The following is a 20847-nucleotide window of genomic DNA, read 5'->3' on the forward strand; positions in this document are numbered from 1 at the left end:
CTGTCAATATCAAATATGTCTATGTCCTGGGAAATGTTCTTGTTTCTTACAACCTCATGCTAATCGCATTAGCCTACGTTAGTTCAACCGTCTCGTGGAAGGGACACCGATCCCGAAGAAGTTTTAACGACCGTTCCACAGATGCATGTTCATTAATTGTTTAGGGTTCATTGAACAAGCATGGGAAACAGTGTTTAAACTCTTTACAATGAAGATCTGTGAAGTTATTTGGATTTTTATGAATTATATTTGAAAGACAGGGTCCTGAAAAAGGGATGTTTCGTTTTTTTGCTGAGTTTATGATGTGTCTATGCGTGGAAAAATACACGTTTTAACATTTCGACCAACCGATTGGTCAAAAGAACAGACGACTCTCGGTCGATTTAAGATTTTTTTTGTCGGTGACAGCCCTAATTAGAATGTACCAGAGTCCACCAAAGTAGAGCTCCTTCGGCAAAACATTGAGGGGGTTGGGGGGGGCTATTCTATGTACCGGTGGAAAACACAGAGAAACAGATTTCTCATGTCAACATGACCAAAATACTACAAACGACCAAATAAACTACAAACAAGCCTAGACTAAGAAGCTACTGTAGCATTCCACTATAAAATGCAACTGCCCAATGCCTGTGATACTACTACTACTACGCACATAGGTCTGAAATGCTACCCACTCCCTTAAGCCGACTGGCTTAATGACACTAATGCTCATGGTGCGCTTCCGAGCAGTCATCTTCACATTTGTGAGGAGGTGGGGAATGGAGACCATGGGGTTGCTATAGATACCCTTTTTTACAGGTAGAATATCGGAGGTAAAAGTGCTAAGCTTCCACAAAACTAATTTGCACCATTACACTGCCAGTGTTTTCAGATCCCAGAGTATCAGATGTTCTTTAGAGTATTATAAGTGTGAGCAAGCAGAACAGCAGTGTAAGCAAATGCTCCTTATTTAATCTGTTATTCAAACAGGCAGGAATAATTAAATGAGTAAATTAATCTATCAAAGATACGCAGTCTGCATGGGAACATTGAGTCATCTGGTCTGACTCACCTGCAAACACTGATACAGATACTACAGGATTAGTGGGAAGAGACAGGATATTTTTTGGTGCTTACGCCTCTCTTACACACTGTACTGTACTCCACACGTGTCTGTGTGCACACAAAAATGCATCTACATGCTATGCTGACAAGCAAATGCATCATGGATGGGATTCAGTGTGTGTCTGTGTGTTGGCAAATGTAAGTGCATGCATGCTTGTGCATATGTGCTTGTGGGTGTCAGCACATGGATGTAAGTGTGTGTGTATGCCCAAGCATGCGTGTGACTATTCCGAGCCCTCTCCCTGGCTGTGTGTCCTCAGGAACATTGAGATTAGTCAAGGCTGTCTTTTTGCTGGCAGACTATTCCTCAATTAATCTCAAGAGAAGAGGGGGAAAATCATCCAGCTGGGGATTCAAAATAGAAGTTTAGTCCCCCCCCCCTCTCCCTTCATCCCTCCTCTTTCCCACCTCACCCCCTGGCATCCGGATGAGCTCAGCTGGGAGTGGCTACCAGTCTGCGCAGAAAATAGAGGGATGAAGAACAGAATGAGGAAGAAGAGGCGGTGGGTGCCCACGAGTCACTAATGTCATTGATGCTGCTGTTGTTGTTTGAGAATTCACACCAACAGAACGAGAGAGAGAGAGAGAGAGAGAGAGAGAGAGAGAGAGAGAGAGAGAAATCATGCCTGTCGAAATACTGAGACTGAGAATTTAGGTTATATACCCTCCCTCACATCTACACTCATCTTCCATTGGTCCCTTTCACACGCCCACGCAAAAAGACACACACACTTACATATACATCCTTTGTCAATATAATTGTGACTAGAGCAAATTATTTACTTTCAGCTTTGTTTCTAGAACCTGTCTCCACCTACGAGAAGAGAGCAGTAGTCGAGACCAGAATCAATGCAGTTATGATGTAGTAAGTGGAGAATGGCAATATTCCCAAAAGCCTCCATCCTGTCCCCCAAAAAATGTAAAGCAGTCAGTCTTTATGTTGTAGAAGCGGAATCTAAATTCTGTAAATCTATGGTACAACACAGTATTGGGATCAAATAGCATTTCTGCCGAGGAGACTCCCATTGTCTCCATGGCAACCCCTTGGCCAGGCAAAGGGAGAGGTTCAGGTTACACAACCAACATCCAAAATAAGGAAAAGACACAACACACACACACGCACGCACGCACGCACGCACGCACACACACACACACACACACACACACACACACACACACACACACACACACACACACACACACACACACACACACACACACACACACACACACACACACACACACACACACACACAATTACATTGTACATTGTTTCGATAGTATAGAGACAGGTATTATAGATCATTTTGAGTTTGGGAGCTGACATGACAGGCCTTAATGACCACACACAGCTATGAAAAACAGGTGGCAGCGTACAATGAAGAAGAGCGTGACAATGCAGGAGATCCCAGCTACTGTGTCCCAGTAGAGTCACAATGTGCTATTGCACCCCTCCATCTCTCAGCTCTCCTCCGGCACAGTAAATGGGAGAGACTTACCTCAGCCAGCCACAGACATACAACCACACACATGCTCAGAACACAGGCACGACACCCAAGGGATAGAGGGAGGGATAAAGGGAAGAAGAGAACGAGTGAGAGAGTGAGAGACTATGCAGTAGTTAGTGGAAGCAGAGTGGTGATGAAGGAGCAGTATTTACCGTATCTGCTGGCTAGCTAGCACTGTAGCATTGTGACTGAGATGCTGCTAGTGTTCCTTCCTCTTATCTTGGGAGGCTAAATGTCAGGTGGCTGCATTAGCAGCAGCAGCTCCTGGGCCTGCGTCTCTCCCTCCCTTCCTCCCTCTCTCTCATTCACTCTCTCTTCCCCACTGTCTCTCTCTCTGCCTCCTGTCTCTCTCTCTCGCTGCCTCCTGACTCTCACTCTCTGTTTCTCTCTCTCCCCTCTCTTTCTCTCACGCTCTCTGGTTGTGCAGCTAGCTACAGAATCCCCGGTGCTGTATTCATCTCCTACCAGCAGCAGTAGCAGCAGTGTTCCGGGAGCTGTCCTTATAGGGGGGAGCTGCCCTGCCTGCCGGGGGCTGGGCTTCCAGTGGGCTGGCTGCCTGACTGACTGAAGGCTGGAGATGTTTGCTGAGGGGTTGGTCTGAGGCTGGATAGACCCCTCCTCCGATCCCTTCCTCCCCTCGGCAGCTCCCCTTCATGCAGCTGTGGAGCAGGCATAGTCGATGGGGTGGGGCTAATTGGGCAGGGCTTTATTGGTACTGCTCTCTGTCACACACACAAGCAAGCAAACACTCAATGCTAATGGCTAGCATGCTAAAAGTGTATGCTGCCTGTGACTGCAGCAGGAGGGGCAGAATGGGTGGAACCAGTTTGACTGTAGACACATAGCCTACTGTAGTTCTCAGTCAGAATGGGTGGAACCTGTTCAAGTCCCTCCAGGATTCTGTGATTGCAATTATTTTTTTCGAAATCAAATTTGACCAATCACTGCACTTTTTTAAGCATAAAACAGTCAAATCATCACAATTTCATCACATAAAACTGACCCATCACACACAGTACAAAATGAGGGCTCGCAGTTTCAACTGATCACCGCACATTTACCGCATAATATGGTTCAATCAAACCACACGTCAACAAATGTTTCCCTCTTCAGCGCATTTTCACAACAAATTGGACAACATGAGAGAAAAGAGAAACCTGCACACTGCTCTTGCTAGTATCACTGTTCTTTACTAAGCTTTATGTATCAGCCTCAAGGACTTTTTCAGAGCTCAAATACGCGAGTGCCTTTTGAATTTTGAACAACATTTTTCATTGCATATTGCCCGGAAAAATGGCCAAATCAAGCATTTTTGGACATAAATTTGCAGGGTTTTTTCTGCATATTGTTTTTATGGGCCGCAATATTTTTTTTATTTTTTATAATTTGTGAGGAAAAATGTTTTCAGTCTATACTTAAATGACTAAAACCAGAAATAAAGTACACTTCATGACCTACACACCTGCTCGTCGAACATCTCATTCCAAAATCATGGGCATTAATATGGAGTTGGTTCCCCCTTTTCTGCTATAACAGCCTCCACTCGTCTGAGAAGGCTTTGAACAAGATGTTGGAACACTGCTGTGGGGACTTGCTTCCATTCAGCCACAAGAGCATTAGGGAAGTCTGCATTGATGTTGGCCGATTAGGCCTGGCTCGCAGTCGCCAATCCAATTCATCCCAAAGTTGTTGGATGGGGTTGAGGTCAGGGCTCTGTTCCGTCTAGTCAAGTTCTTCCACACCGATCTCGACAAACCATTTCTGTATGGACCTCACTTGTGCACGGGGGAATTGTCATGCTGAAACAGGAAAGGGCCATCTTCCCCAAACTGTTGCCACAAAGTTGGAAGCACATATTTTTCCAGAATATCATTGTATGCTCTAGAGTTAAGATTTCCCTTCACTGGAAATAAGGGGCCTAGCCTGAACCATGAAAAACAGCCCCAGACCTTTATTCCTCCTTCACCAAACTTTACAGTTGGCACTATGCATTGGGGCAGGTAGTGTTCTGCTGGCATCCATCAAATTCAGATTTGTCTGTCGGACTGCCAGATGGTGAAGCGTGATTCATTACTCCAGAGAAGGCATTTCCACTGCTCCAGAGTCCAATGGCTGCAAGCTTTACACCACTCCAGCCGATGCATGGCATTGCACATGTTGAAGTTAGGCTTGTGTGAGGCTGCTCGGCCATGAAAACCCATTTAATGAAGCTCCCGACGAACAGTTATTGTGCTGGTGTTGATTTCAGAGGAAGTTTGGAACTCGGCAGTGACTGTCGCAACCGAGAACAGGCAAATTGTATAAGCTACGTGCGTCAGCATTTGGCGGTCCCATTCTGTGAGCTTGTGTGGTGTGGCATACCACTTCGTGGCTGAGCCGTTGTTGCTTCTAGACGTTTTCACATCACAATAACAGCACTTACAGTTGACTGGGAAGAAATTTGACAAACTGACTAATTTGAAAAGGTGGCATCCTATGCCATGTTGAAAGTCACTGAGCTCTTCAGTTAGGCCATTCTACTGCCAATGTTTGTCTATGAAGATTGAATAGCTGTGTGCTCGATTTTATACTCCTGTCAGGAACTGGTGTGGCTGAAATAGCCAAATCCACTAATTTGAAGGGGTGTCCACATACTTTTGTATATACAGTGTCTATCATGTTATGTACATCCATTTAAACATCACATATCAGCTTATGGCAAAATCAGGCGTTACATACTTTACAGTTACACATGGATGGAGGTTGGATAGCAAGCCAGATGTGATGGGTTACAAGAACATGGTAGACACCATAGACACACAGCAACATACACATGGCTGAAATAGCCAAATCCACTAATTTGAAGGGGTGTCCACATACCTATGTATATAATAATGCATTCGGAAAGTATTCAGACCCCTTCCCCTTCTCCACATTTTGTTACGTTACAGCCTTACTCTAAAATTGTCAAAATATTTTTTTTACTCATCAATCCACACACAATGCCCCATAATGACAAAGCAAAAACATGTTTTTGGAATGTTTGCAAATGTATAAAAAATAAAAAACAGAAATACCTTATTTACATAAGTATTCAGACCCTTTGCTATGAGAATCGAAATTGAGCACAGGTGCATCCTGTTTCCAGTGATCATACTTGAGATGTTTCTACAACTTGATTGGAGTCCACCTGTGGTAAATTCAATTGATTGGACATGATTTGAAAAGGCACACACATGTCTATATAAGGTCCCACAGTTGACATGCATGTCAGAGCAAAAACCGTTCCATTAGGTCAAAGAAATTGTCCGTAGAGCGGCGAGACAGGATTGTGTCGAGGGACAGATCTGGAGAAGAATACCAACACATTTCTGCAGAATTGTCCCCAAGAACACAGTGACCTCCATCATTCTTAAATGGAATAAGTTTGGAACCACCAAGACTCTTCCTAGAGCTGGCCACCTGGCCAAACTGAGCAATCGGGGAAGAAGGGCCTTGGTCAGTGAGTTGACCAAGAATGAGATGGTCACTCTGAAGGGCTTCAGAGTTCCTCTATGGAGATGGGAGAACCTTCCAGAAGGACAACCATCTCTGCAGCACTCCACCAATAAGGCCTTTATGGTAGAATGGCCAGACGGAAGCCACTGCTCAGTAAAAAGCACATGTCAGCTTGCTTGGAGTTTGCCAAAAGGCACCTAAAGGACTCTCAGACCATGAGAAACAAGATTCTCTGGTCTGTTGAAACTAAGATTGAACCCTTTGGCCTGAATGCCAAGTGTCACGTCTGGAGGAAACCTGGCACCATACCTACGATGAAGCATAGTGGTGGCAGCATCATGCTGTGGGAAGTTTTTCAGCGGCAGGGACTAAGAGACTAGTTAGGATCGAGGGATGTAATTTGAATGGAGTTGGAAGATGGAACATGGAGATGGAACGAGAGAAAGACTACGAAAGAGTGCTGATTTAACGCAATGATATTCGAGTGATAGGCTGTTTTAAAACTGCAGCTGCAATTTAAATATAATAATCTTTACAAAATAAGGTGACCCCCGAAAGCCAGATGGAGATGGGTAAATTAGACCATCTTCCGGTCTTTAAATTATTGTAGCATAGACTATCCTGCAACAAATGCAGGCCTAACTGTCACAAAAAAAAGTTACCATGATGAGATGATAGGTCTCCATATCATAATATGTGTGAAATGCTTGATAATGTACGTGATATCAACAGAGAAGTATACTTTCTGGATGATTTGTGTGATCCCTCCGGCCTGGAGGTAAGCTAAAGTCATACCCAAGAATAGTAAAGCCCCCATTCACTATCTCAAATAGCCGACAAATCAGTCTGTTACCAACCCGTAGTAAACTTCTGGAAAAAATTGTGTTTGACCAGATTCAATGCTATTTCACAGTAAAATTTACAACAGAATTTCAGCACGTTTATAGGGAAGGTCACTCAACAAGCACAGCACTTACACAAATGACTGATGATTGGCTGAGAGAAATTGATGCTGTCTTTTTAGACTTCAATGCAGCTTTTGACATTATCAATCATAGTCTGCTGCTGGAAAAACATGTGTTAGGCTTTACACCCCCTGCTATAATGTGGATAAAGAGTTACTTGTGTACAGAACACACAGGGTGTTCTTTAATGGAAGCCTCTCAAATATAATCCAGTTAGAATCAGGAATTCCCCATGGTAGCTGTTTAGGCCCCTTGCTTTTTTCAATTTTTACGAACGACATGCCACTGACTTTGAGTAAAGCCAGAGTGTCTATGTATGCGGATGACTCAACACTATATACGTCAGCTACTACAGAGACTGAAATGACTGCAACACTCAACAAAGAGCTGAAGTTAGTTTCAGAATGGGTGGCAATGAATAAGTTATCCCTAAATATTTCTAAAACTAAAAGCATTGTATTTAGAACAAAACACTTACTAAACCATAAACCTCAACAAAATCTTGTAATAAATCATGTGGAAATTGAGCAAGTTGAGATGTATAAACTGCTTGGAGTAACCCTAGATTGTAAACTGTCATGGTCAAGACATATTGATGCAGTAGTAGCTAAGATGGGAAGAAGTATGTCTATAATAAAGCAATGCTCTGCCTTCTTAACAACACTATCAACAACACAGGTCCTACAGGCGCTAGTTTTGTCGCACCTTGACTAATGTTCAGTCAGGTGGTCAGGTGCCACAAAAAAATGACTTTTTTGAAAATTGCAATTGGCTCAGAACAGGGCAGCACGGTAGGACCTTGGATGTACACAGAGAGCTAATATTAATAATATGCATGTCAATCTCTCCTGGCTCAAATTGGAGGAGAAATGGACTTCATCCCTACTTGTATTTATGAGACGTTTTGAAATGTTGAATGCACAGACATGCTACAAGTGGTCTCTTCACAATCCCCAAGTCCAGAACAGACTGTGGGAGGCACACAGTACTACATAGAGCCATGACTACATTAATAAAAAAAACAGATAACAAAAACACCTTATGGAACAGCGGGGGACTGTGAAGCAACACAAACATTGGCACAGACATGCATGCACAGACACACACACACACACACAATAACACGCGCACTATACATCCACATGGATTTAGTACTGTAGATATGTGGTAGTGGTGGAGTAGGGGCCTGAGGGCACACAGTGTGTTGTGAAATCTGTTAATGTATTGTAATGTTTTAAAATTGTATAAACTGCTTAATTTCCCTGGACCCCAGGAAGAGTAGCTGCTGCTTTGGCAGCATCTAATGGGGATCTATAATAAATACAAATACAAACTGTGATCCATACTGAGATGGGCTGTCTGTCCCCACCCTGAGAGTTGATGATTCATCATGCAGAGGCCGTAGAGAAGCCAGATTTCGACATCGCATATAATGTAATAGTTCCATTTCACGCCATGCTGTTCATATAAATAATGTATTATAATTTCTGGTTTCTTGCTGTTATTTATCCCGGGAAAATGGAAGTTGGTTTTGGTTGGTAAATCCTGGTAAATCTCGGTAACCGGGTTCTCACCATTCAACCCTAGTGCACACACCTCATAACTGTATATCATATTGCCCTAATCAGTGGGTGCCCACTGCTGTTACAGCCTAAAATTACTTAAACTGTCTAGTGTTTCCAGATTTCTATCATTACTTACAATATGAGTGAAATAGCTTTCCTTGCAAAAAAAGTATAATTAAGTATGTTAAAAAGCAACTTTTCTGTGTTGGAATGGTGTGGGCATATATCGTTCATAAAAATATGAATGTGAGGAGACCGCTCATTGGCCAGCTCATCCTTGTCTAGACAATTGATTGGTCAGCTCATCCTCCCCAGGAGTATTCTCATCGACAGGGCTGTAGTGGAGCAGGTTGAGAGCTTCAAATTCCTTGGTGTCCACATCAACAACAAACTAGATTGGTCCAAACACACCAAGACAGTCGTGAAGAGGGCACGACAAAGCCCATTCCCCCTCAAGAAAACCTGGTTCATTCTGCTTTCCACCAGACACTGGGAGATGAATTCACCTTTCAGCAGGACAATAAATCAAATCAAATCAAATTTTATTTGTCACATACACATGGTTAGCAGATGTTAATGCGAGTGTAGCGAAATGCTTGTGCTTCCAGTTCCGACAATGCAGTAATAACCAACAAGTAATCTAACTAACAATTCCAAAACTAATATCTTATACACAGTGTAAGGGGATAAAGAATATGTACATAAAGATATGAATGAGTGATGGTGCAGAGCAGCATAGGCAAGATACAGTAGATGGTATCGAGTACAGTATATACATATGAGATGAGTATGTAAACAAAGTGGCTAGTGATGCATGTATTACATAAGGATGCAGTAGATGATAGAGTGCAGTATAAACATATACATATGAGATGAATAATGTAGGGTATGTAAACATTATATTAGGTAGCATTGTTTAAAGTGGCTAGTGATATATTTTACATCCTTTCCCATCAATTCCCATTATTGAAGTGGCTGGAGTTGAGTCAGTGTGTTGGCAGCAGCCACTCAATGTTAGTGGTTGCTGTTTAACAGTCTGATGGCCTTGAGATAGAAGCTGTTTTTCAGTCTCTCGGTCCCAGCTTTGATGCACCTGTACTGACCTTGCCTTCTGGATGATAGCGGGGTGAACAGGCAGTGGCTCGGGTGGGTGTTGTCCTTGATGATCTTTATGGCCTTCCTGTAACATCGGGTGGTGTAGGTGTCCTGGAGGGCAGGTAGTTTGCCCCCGGTGATGCGTTGTGCAGACCTCACTACCCTCTGGAGAGCCTTACGGTTGTGGGCGGAGCAGTTGCCGTACCAGGCGGTGATACAGCCTGCCAGGATGCTCTCGATTGTGCATCTGTAGAAGTTTGTGAGTGCTTTTGGTGACAAGCCGAATTTCTTCAGCCTCCTGAGGTTGAAGAGGCGCTGCTGCGCCTTCTTCACGATGCTGTCTGTGTGAGTGGACCAATTCAGTTTGTCTGTGATGTGTATGCCGAGGAACTTAAAACTTAAAACTATAGCCTAACACACAACGCCAAATCTACACTGGAGATGCTTACAAAGAAAACAGTGAATGTTCCTGAGTGGCTGAGTTACAGTTTTGCTTAAATCTACTTGAAAATCTAAGGCAAGACCTGAAAATGTTTGCATAGGAAAGCTTGAAGAATTATGAAAAGAAAAATGGGCAAATGTTGCACAAGCCAGGCATGGAAAGCTCTATGTAATACATTTTGAATTCAGGGTGTAACACAATAAAATGTGGAATATGTCAAGGGAATATTTGCTGAAGGCACTGTATGGTGAGCAATATGTTTGGAACATCGAATCGCAATACATATCATATTGCCACCAAAGTATCGTGACAATATCGTATCTTGAGGTCCCTGGCAATTTCCAGCCCTAGTTGGTAGGTAGGTAGTTATGTATTTAAACTGACCTTTCAATTACTTAGCCTATGTGCCAGCAATGAGCTCTCTGCCTCCAATTTGATTATGGGTTGGCTCAGTCTGTTCAGATCTGGATCAAGTCTGCTTTGATTAATGCCGACACAAACCTTGCTGCCCAGCTGAACTCAGTGCCCTGGCTGGCTACATCAATGATGAATATAAACGCTGGATTGCTGATGCAATGTATTGGCCATTGAGATGCTTTGAAGCCACCGGTCAGTCATATTGGCACTCCCCAGTAGGAGCAGTCTTCCAAAGGAGTAAATGGAATTCTACAGTATTTATTTTGTATTTATTTATTTTTCTCCCCAATTTTGTGTTATCCATTTAGTAGCTACTATCTCATCTCATCGCTACAACTCCCGTACGGGCTCGGGAGCGTCGAAGGTTGAAAGTCATGCGTCCTCCGATACACAACCCAAGCAAGCCGCACTGCTTCTTAACACAGCGCGCATCCAACCCGGAAGCCAGCCGCACCAATGTGTCAGAGGAAACACTGTGCACCTGGCAACCTTGGTTAGAGTGCACTGCACCTGGCCCCGCCACAGGAGTCGATGGTGCGCGATGAGACAAAGATATCCCTACCGGCCAAGCCCTCCCTAACCTGGACAAACCTGGACAATGCTAGGCCAATTGTGCGTCGCCCCACGGACCTCCTGGTCACAGCAGGTTGCGACAGAGCCTGGGCGCGAACCCAGAGTCTCTGGTGGCACAGCTGGCACCCTTAAACACTGCACCACCCGGGAGGCCCTTGGAATTCTACAGTAATTCAATTAAATTCTTCAAGGACATACAGTTCCAGTCAAGTTTGGACACACCTACTACTAATTCAAGGGTTTTTCTTTATTTTTACTATGTTCCACATTGTAGAATAATAGTGAAGACATCAAAACAAGGAAATAACACATTTGGAATCATGTAGTAACCAAAAAAGTGTCAAACAAATAAAAATATAGTTTATATTTGAGATTCTTCGAAGTAGCCACCCTTTGCCTTGATGAGAGCTTTGCACACTCTTGGCATTCTCTCAACAAGCTTCACCTAGATTGCTTTTCCAACATATGCTGAGCAATTGTTGGCTGCTTTTCCTTCATTCTGTGGTCCAACTCATCCCAAACCATCTCAACTGGGTTGAGGTCAGGTGATTGTGGAGGCCAGGTCATCTGATGCAGCGCTCCATCACTCTCCTTCTTGGTCAAATAGACCTTACATAGCCTGGATGTGTTGGGTCATTGTTCTGTTGAAAAACAAATTATAGTCCCACTAAGTGCAAACCAGATGGGATGGCGTATCGCTGCGGAATGCTGTGGTAGCCATGCTGGTTAAGTGTGCCTTGAATTCTAAATAAATCAGAGACAGCGTCACCGCAAACGCACCTCCACACCATCGCACCTCCTCCTCCATGCTTCACGGTGGGAACCACACATGCGGAGATCATCCATTCATCTACTCTGCGTCTCCCAAAGACACAGTGGTTGGAGCCAAAAATGTCCAATTTGGACTCATCAGACCAAAGGACAGATTTACACCCGTCTAATGTCCAATGCTCATGTTTCTTGGCCCAAGCAAGTCTCTTCTTCTTATTGGTGTCCTTTAGTAGTGGTTTCTTTGCAGCAATTCGACCATGAAGGCCTGATTCACGCAGTCTCCTCTGAACAGTTGATGCTGAGATGTGTATGTTACTTTAACTCTGTGACGCATTTATTTGGGCTACAATTTCAGAGGCTAGTAACCAGTGGTGTAAAGTACTTATTAAGTAAAAATACTTTAAAGTACTACATAAGTCGTTTTTTGGGGTATCTGTACTTTACATTTTTGGCAACTTTTACTTCACTATATTCCTAAAGAAAATAATGTACTTTTTACTCAATTTTCCAATTCACACATTTATCAAGAGAACATTACTAAAAAGACATTTGTGCCGTCTGGTTTGTTTAATATAAGGAACTTGAAATGGCTTATAATTTTCTTTTTACTTTTGATACTAAGTACATTTTAACAATTCCATTTGCTTTTTATACTTAAGTATATTGAAAACCAAATACTTTTAGACTTTTACTCAAGTAGTATTTAACTGGGTGACTTTCACTTGAGTCATTTTCTATTATGGTATCTTTACTTTTACTCAAGTTGAGTACTTTTCCAACACTGCTGGTAACTCTGATGAACTTATCCTCTGCAGCAGAGGTAACTCTGGGTCTTCGTTTCCTGTGGCGGTCCTCATGAGAGCCAGTTTTATTCTTGCGATTTATGGTTTTTGCGACTGCACTTTCAAAGTTCTTGAAATGTTCCAGATTGACTGACCTTCATGTCAATCATGTATTTTTTTAAATTGTGTGTATATATATATATATATATAGCTCACATAATATAATTTAAAAGTATACATTAACGTGTAATAGAATAAATGTGCTAAAACAAACCTAGACATGTATAAATGCATTTATATAGCTTCCCCCCAAAAAATGTAAATGGTGGGGGAGTGCCAAGATGGAGGCAAGGTGGCTTCAACACAGCCCACCATATTAGTCATCTAGTGTATATATAAATCCTTGGGCTACACCCAGAATGCATGGGACTTGTTAGAGGAGTGGTGGGGCTTGGTAAATAAAGTGTGTGGGGGGGTGGGGTAAAGTAGGATCCAGACAGATTGTGCAAAGGAGGGGGGGGGGGCAAACACTCAATCCATTGCTTAATTAACACAACATTTTATGGGTAACTCCTTTCTGTCACCATACTGCTACTGTGTCTCTCATTGTGGAATAGAAGAATCATGTCGGCCCTGTACATTTTTTCCTCCCTCTATGAAAACGGGGCTGTACTTTTAGCAGTCTCCTGGAGAGGATCATGGATTTATGGAGGCTGCCTGAGAGATAGAGAGAGAAACAGCTAAACGAGGTCTGCTCTGCCTGGGTCAAATTCAATTAGGGAGGATGGAGACCTCAGCCAAAGCAGACTGTGATGAAAATCTCTTTAGGAACCCTTCGTCAAAACAACATGAATTTCCTGGGGGTGAGTTTAATGGGATCTAATAGGATTGCAATGTACTGAATTTGGATATGTTAACCCTGTGATTTTGTCTTCATGCATTTGAATAACACACATTAGTGATGCAAAGTATGACCCTGACACTACACTGTCATTAGCCTTTATTATTAATTTGCTTTGCCGTTGTTCCAGTGAGCGTCCACATTGTTCTTATCATGAGGACTATCATTCCAGGGGCTGTGCCCGGGGCTCGCACAGTGGAGGTGTTGCCATGGGGATGGTGTCCAGAAAGATGGCTGTCGCCTTTTAGCGGGAGCCCTCCTTAAAGACACACAGAAGGTCATTTCTCACCCAGGGTCCACTTCTGCCATGCCCTGTCCAACACAGAGGGTCGCCAGGCAACAAGCAACAGGGCTTCAGCAGCCCTCTCTGTCACAAGATACACAAAAGTATGTGGACAACCCTTCAAATTCGTGGATTCAACTATTTCAGCCACACCCGTTGCTGACAGGTGTATAAAATCGAGCACACAGCTTTTCAATTTCCATAGACAAACATTGGCAGTAGATTGGCATTACTGAAGAGCTCAGTGACTTTCAAAGGGGCACCGTCATAGGATGTCACCTTTCCAACAAGTATGTTCGTCAACTTTCTACCCTGCTAGAGCTACCCGGTCAACTGTAAGTTCTGTTATTATGAAGTGGAAACATCTAGGAGCAACAACAGCTCAGCCGCAAAGTGGGAGGTCACACGGCAGGGTAGCCTAGTGGTTAGAGCGTTGGACTAGTAACTGAAAGGTTGCAAGTTCAAATCCCCGAGCTGACAAGGTACAAATCTGTCGTTCTGCCCCTGAACAGGCAGTCATTGAAAATAAGAATATGTTCTTAACTGACTTGCCTAGTAAAATAAAGGTAAAATAAAAAAAATAAGATTAAAAAAAAACAAGCTCACTGAATGGGACCACCGAGTGCTAAAGCGTGTAAAAAAATCATTAAACTACCGAGTTCCAAACTGCCTCTGGAAGCAACGTCTGCACAATAACTGTTTCTCGGGAGCCATGCGCAATGCCAAGCATCGACAGAAGTTGTGTAAAGCTTACCACCATTAGACTATGGAGCAGTGGAAACAAGACTGATGACTCACGCTTCACCATCTGGCAGTCTGACGGATTAATCTGGGTTTGGCGGATGCCAGGAGACTGCTACCTGCCGCAAAGCATAGCACAACTGTAAAGTTTGGTGGAGGAGGAATAATGGTTTGGGCTAGGACCTTTAGTTCCAGTGAAGGGAAATCTTAATGGTACAGCATACAATGACATTCTAGATGATTATGTGGCAACAGTTTGGGGAAGGCCCTTTCCTATTTCAGCATGACAACGCCCCATGCGCAAAGCAAGGTCCAGAAAGAATTGGTTTGTTGAGACTTGTGTGGAAGAACTTGACTGGTCACTAATGCTCTTGCGGCTGAATGGAAGCAAGTCCCCTCAGTAATGTTCCAACATCTAGTGGAAAGCCTTCCCAGAAGAGTGGAGGCTGTTATAGCTGCAAAGGGAGAACCAACTCCATATTAATGCCCATGATTTTGGAAAGAGATGTTTAAGCAGGTGTCCACATACTTTTGTATGTAGTGTATCACCATACTAGCAACCCAGACACTGTCACTATAACACATCCCCACACTGTAAACCCAGTCTCTGTCATAACTTAATCCCAATCGAGCAACCCAGTCACTGTCACAGTACACTACCAATCTGACAACCCAGTCACTGACATATAATATACCCAATCTGGCAACTGATTCCTAAGTGGCAAATATAACTCCTCACCTCTCTACCATGCTGGCTGATATGTGGTGAGCGTTCTGGCACGAAACGGTTACCGTGCATCACCCAAGTGGGTGCCACAATGGATCAGGTGAGCCCTTACTATGTAAAAAGCTTTGATTACCTCAGTAGGTAGAAAGTTGCTATATACATCTAATTAATATATACATGCAACTGCCAACATAAAGAAACACTTGAGTAAATCAGGGATACAAAGTATATTGAAAGCAGCAATTAACATCCCATCATGCTTAGGGTTATTAGGATCACCATTAGCTGTTGCAAAAGCAGCAGCTACTCTTCCTGGGGTCCACACAACATGAAACGTGACATAATACAGAACATGAATAGAAAAGAACAGCTCAAGGACAGAACTACATTTTTTTAAAGGCACACGTAGCCTACATATTAATACATACACACAAACTATATAGGTCAAATAAGAGGCGTTGTGCCGTGAGATGTTGCTTTATCTGTTTTTTGAAACCAGGTTTGCTGTTCATTTGAGATGGAGCGGAGTTCCATGCAATAATAGCTCTATATAATACGGTTTGCTTTCATGAATATGCATCCATACACATTAGGGTCAGGTATAAAATGCCCAGTTGCCCATTATTCTGGCTAACATGGCTAGAAGAATAAATCTCAGTAAATCTCAATTGGAAAGAGGGGTCTCAAAAGAGGATAGGGGATTTAAAGGGTGTATGTGGCACATTGAAGCTGGTTCTGATTTGATTTGATTTGATTAGCCAGTTCATGGTGGCCCAACTCCCTATTAAGCTTTTCCTTTATTTTGGCAGTTACCTGTATATAATCCAGCATGTCATAACACATAGAAAACCAGTCGCTGTCACTTTAACACATCCCCACTCTAACAACCCAGCCTCTGGTGACTCATCATCCATTACATTTCACACAGCTGGAACAGGAAAGCATTCCTCCTGCACAAGGACAATGGAGTTACGAAATTAAACGTGCACACAACAATGTGGATGTGTTAACAGGTGATGCACATACACTCCAACACATACACATATGCATACAGTGCATACACAATAGTGAACCACATTAAATTACCATGAGAGCATTAAGATACTGGACAGACGTGACAGCTGATCATCAAGTCATATGGATGCCAGAAAGCATGTTCCGGGATTTAGGCCTAAGCGTGTTGGCCAATGACAAGCCAATATTGTGTGTACAAGTAAGTACCCATCTCTGCCTTCTCCACCTCACATCTCCATTGGGTGAAATTGATTTGGAACAAGTGAGGCTTGCAACAGCAAGCAGCCATTACGGTCTGTCAGTTTCCCTTTACCAATCTGTTCCTATCGTGCTAGTGGGCCTGTTGCCAGGGCAACGGCTTTTGCACCTTCACCCCTGGGACCAGGGTGAGCCCCAGAGGACTTCCTCCCCTTCCCCTGTTCTCCTCTGCTCTTCTCTTCACCTCCATATCTTACACACTAACCTGACTGCACAATACACAGTGGCACGACAAACCGCACAACATCTGCTATGCATGAGAGCTTGACATAAAGACCTATTTGCCAATAAGGAACGAAACATAAACTCGCTAGTCTATACAATAGACATACTCTGAGCACAAATATTGTGATCAAATAAATGCAGTAAAGAGTATGATAAATCACTGCCTTGAAGGCCCAAACTGAGGGTAATCGGGATAGATGTAGACTGATCAAAAACACAGATATGGTGTAATATGCTATACTCTGGAGAATAGGTGGCCTATAACAAAACACATTTTAGTGATTGAGCACTGCCTGGGCTAGTTGTGTGGAGGAGAGAGGAGAAAGTCCAGACTCACCAGTGTTCTGTACTGCTGTTTCTCCTGGCGAAGGGTAGCCACCTCAAGCTTTAGGGCTCGGTTTCTATCCTCCAGAAGGCGGAAGAGGCTGACGTTGTGTGATGAAAGAACTGTGGAGTGCAGGGGAGTAACCTCATGTCTCAGCTGCAAGAGAAGGAGGGAAAGATATACGCTAGCCAGCAGTCTTATCCTGAATCTCCATGCAGGCTTTTGAAAGAGGAAGCTGAATAGGCTTGGGTCTGGTCAGTATTTGAATGGGAGACAACCTGAGGGGAAAAAACAGGGTGGGGTGTTTTAGATTTAGAGGGCCACTAATACAGAGTGACAAACTCCTCCATCTGGTCTAAGGAGACCCCATTGCCCAAGAGCAAAGGGTGCCATCCCTTAAACCAAGGACATAATAAATGCCATACCCCAAATGAACGTTTTTAGCATCCCCCAGTGCTACAGTGCATATTATTTATGTAAGACAACTGTACAGGAAGACATAGGAGATGAGATGATTTCATAATTGCCAGTCTCACATGATGACATGTGTGCCCAGGCATAGGTCCTCCCCAGGAACTGTCATACAGCAGGGAGGGGATAGGGTTGTGGCTGTGGCTGCATGGAACTAGGGATCCAGGGCCAGTTTGACGGGACAGCTGACTCAAGGGAACACTAATGCTGCCTCTGTCCCTGTCTGCTGAAATTAGCCACGCTCCAGTGGACACGTCTCCCCCATGACTCTGTCTAAACACTCCATCCCCTCAGTGTGTGTGTGTGTGTGTGTGTGTGTGTGTGTGTGTGTGTGTGTGTGTGTGTGTGTGTGTGTGTGTGTGTGTGTGTGTGTGTGTGTGTGTGTGTGTGTGTGTGTGTGTGTGTGTGTGTGTTAATGGTAGTTGATGAGCAAACAGATATATCCCTCAGACCCGTTCACCCCACACACAGCTCTGTGGAAGGAAAAAGGGAGAGGGCCGGCTGGGCCAAAAAGACATCCAGGCTTCTCACAAAGCATTATGGGGGAATGATATAGGGCTGAAAGTTGGTCAGCTGCAGTTTGAAATCCCTAGTGAGGTGTAGTGCTCCTGTTGAGCCCCTAAGCGAGGCACTTAGCCAGCTCAGGCACTCCAATATCTAGAGATATAAAAAGCAACGTATCCACCTAGACAAAAGCAACCTGTAGAGCACAACTTTGAAAGCCTCCCTGTACGATGTAATGGCTCTGTCTTCCTGTTCTGTTTCATGCCCACTCTTCTGTGATACATCTTTCTCTTTGAAATGTTTAATGACCATAGTGTATAATGAGAAAAATGTGTCTGAAAGACAAGCTTGTCAGAAAATGCATTTAGTCTCTCTAAAAGCTTTTCAGATAAATTGCTTTGGTCGTTATAGACGAAGAAGTTACAGTTATAGCTGTAGTTATAAACGAAGAAGATTAGCATTCAAGCAACATTGCACTGAAATTGGCCGCATTATTTGGACTCCCAAAATGGACTCCCAAAATTCTAACAATGAGTAAGATATAAGGATTCCAAAGAAAGCCACCCACGGACCCAATTCTGTCGCCCCCAGCCTCGAACTCAGGCCCTGTGTGTAGATAACTGACCATCTCTGCCCATTCATCGCCATGTACTTGTTGTTGTTGTCTTAGCTGTTTACCCGTTGTTGTCTCACCAGTTGTTGTCTTAGCTCTCCCAATCAACACCTGTGATTGCTTTATGCCTCTCTCTAATGTCAATATACCTTGTATACTGTTTAGGGTAGCTCTCATTGTTTTATTTTACTGCTGAGTCCCTAGTCCTGTTCAACATGCCTCAGATAGCCCCCTTGTCCCACCCCCCACACATTCGGAGACCACACCTAGCTTAACTGGTGCCTCCAGAGATGCAACCTCTCTCATCATCACACAATCCCAAGATTTACCCCCACTGTACTAGGACCCTACCATACCCTTGTCTGTACACTATGCCCTGAATCTATCCTATAACGCCCAGAAATCTGCTCCTTTAATTCTATGTTCCCAAAGCACTAAACGATCAGTTCATATAGCCTTTAGCCATACCCTCATCCTACTCCTCCTCTGTTCCTCTGATGATGTAGAGGTTAACCCAGGCCAGGAAGGCCACCAAAATGTCTGATATTTCCATCCCCAATTACAACATTTTCCGTCAAGACAGAACTGCTAAAGGGGGCGGAATTGCAATCTACTGCAGAGATTGCCTGCAGAGTTCTGTCATACTATCCATGTCGATGCCCAAACAGTTCGAGCTTCTACTTTTAAAGATCCATCTCTCCAGAAATAAGTCCCTCACAATTTCCGCTTGTTATAGACCCCCTCAGCTCCCAGCTGTTCCCCCCATCTATCGTCAGAGTTCGTACTGCTAGGTGACCTAAATTGGGATATGCTTAACTTCTTCGATATAGCGGGCGCTCTTTTAATTTTTGGATAAAAAAACGTTCCCGTTTTAAACAAGATATTTTGTCACGAAAAGATGCTTGACTATGCATATAATTGACAGCTTTGGAAAGAAAACACTCTGACGTTTCCAAAACTGCAAAGATATTATCTGTGAGTGCCACAGAACTGATGCTACAGGTGAAACCAAGATGAAATTTCAAACAGGAAATGGCCCAGATTTTGAAAGCGCTGTGTTCCAATGTCTCCTTATATGGCTGTGAATGCGCCAGGAATGAGCCTACACTTTCTGTCGTTTCCCCAAGGTGTCTGCAGCATTGTGACGTATTTGTAGGCATATCATTGGAAGATTGACCATAAGAGACTACATTTAACAGGTGCCCGCTTGGTGTCCTCCGTCGAAATTATTGCGTAATCTCCAGCTGCGTGCATTTTTCCATTTGCTTCAGAGGAGAAACCCAACTGCCACGAATGATTTATCATCGAATAGATATGTGAAAAACGCCTTGAGGATTGATTCTAAACAACGTTTGCCATGTTTCTGTCGATATTATGGAGTTAATTTGGAAAAAAGTTTGGCGTTGTAATGACTGAATTTTCAGGGTTTTTTCTTAGCCAAACGTGATGAACAAAATGGAGCGATTTCTCCTACACAAATGATCTTTTTGGAAAAACTGAACATTTGCTATCTAACTGAGAGTCTCCTCATTGAAAAAATCCGAAGTTCTTCAAAGGTAAATGATTTTATTTGAATGCTTTTCTTGTTTTTGTGAAAATGTTGCCTGCTGAATGCTAGGCTTAATGCTATGCTAGCTATCAATACTCTTACACAAATGCTTGTGTAGCTATGGTTGAAAAGCATATTTTGAAAATCTGAGATGACAGTGTTGTTAAAACCTCTTAGAGATCGGGCTACTTTTTTCAACATTCTGTTAAAAATAGCGCAACATTTCAACTGCTACTCATGCCAGGAATATAGTATATTCATATGATTAGTATGTGTGCATAGAAAACACTCTGAAGTTTCTAGAACTGGTTCAATGGTGTCTGTGACTATAACAGAACGAGTTCCGTGGTCAAAATCTCCAGAAAACCTGGTCACTAAATCGACGGAGAAAAAATCAATCCGCCAGTCCATGTAATGTCTATTGGAAGGAAAAATACTTAAGGCTGAGAATACAGTTCCTATAGCTTCCACACGATGTCGCCAGTGTTGTGATTTCGATTCAACTAAATCGTTGGTCATCTGAGTAATAGCCACATC

At 43.3% G+C, this 20847-nt stretch overlaps 1 protein-coding gene across 3 annotated transcripts in view; it reads right to left on the reverse strand.

The window, feature by feature from the left end:
* LOC135544516 (RIMS-binding protein 2-like) overlaps positions 1-20847 on the reverse strand; it is a 110903-nt gene that overhangs the window by 75730 nt on the left and 14326 nt on the right. For all 3 annotated transcript variants that reach the window (XM_064972188.1, XM_064972187.1, XM_064972186.1), the window contains exon 3: positions 17186-17329. In XM_064972188.1, coding sequence (XP_064828260.1) covers positions 17186-17329 — 144 coding nt within the window. The remainder of the gene's footprint in view (positions 1-17185; positions 17330-20847) is intronic.

This window comes from Oncorhynchus masou, chromosome 8 (genome assembly GCF_036934945.1).
Source record: "Oncorhynchus masou masou isolate Uvic2021 chromosome 8, UVic_Omas_1.1, whole genome shotgun sequence".
NCBI lineage: Eukaryota > Metazoa > Chordata > Actinopteri > Salmoniformes > Salmonidae > Oncorhynchus > Oncorhynchus masou.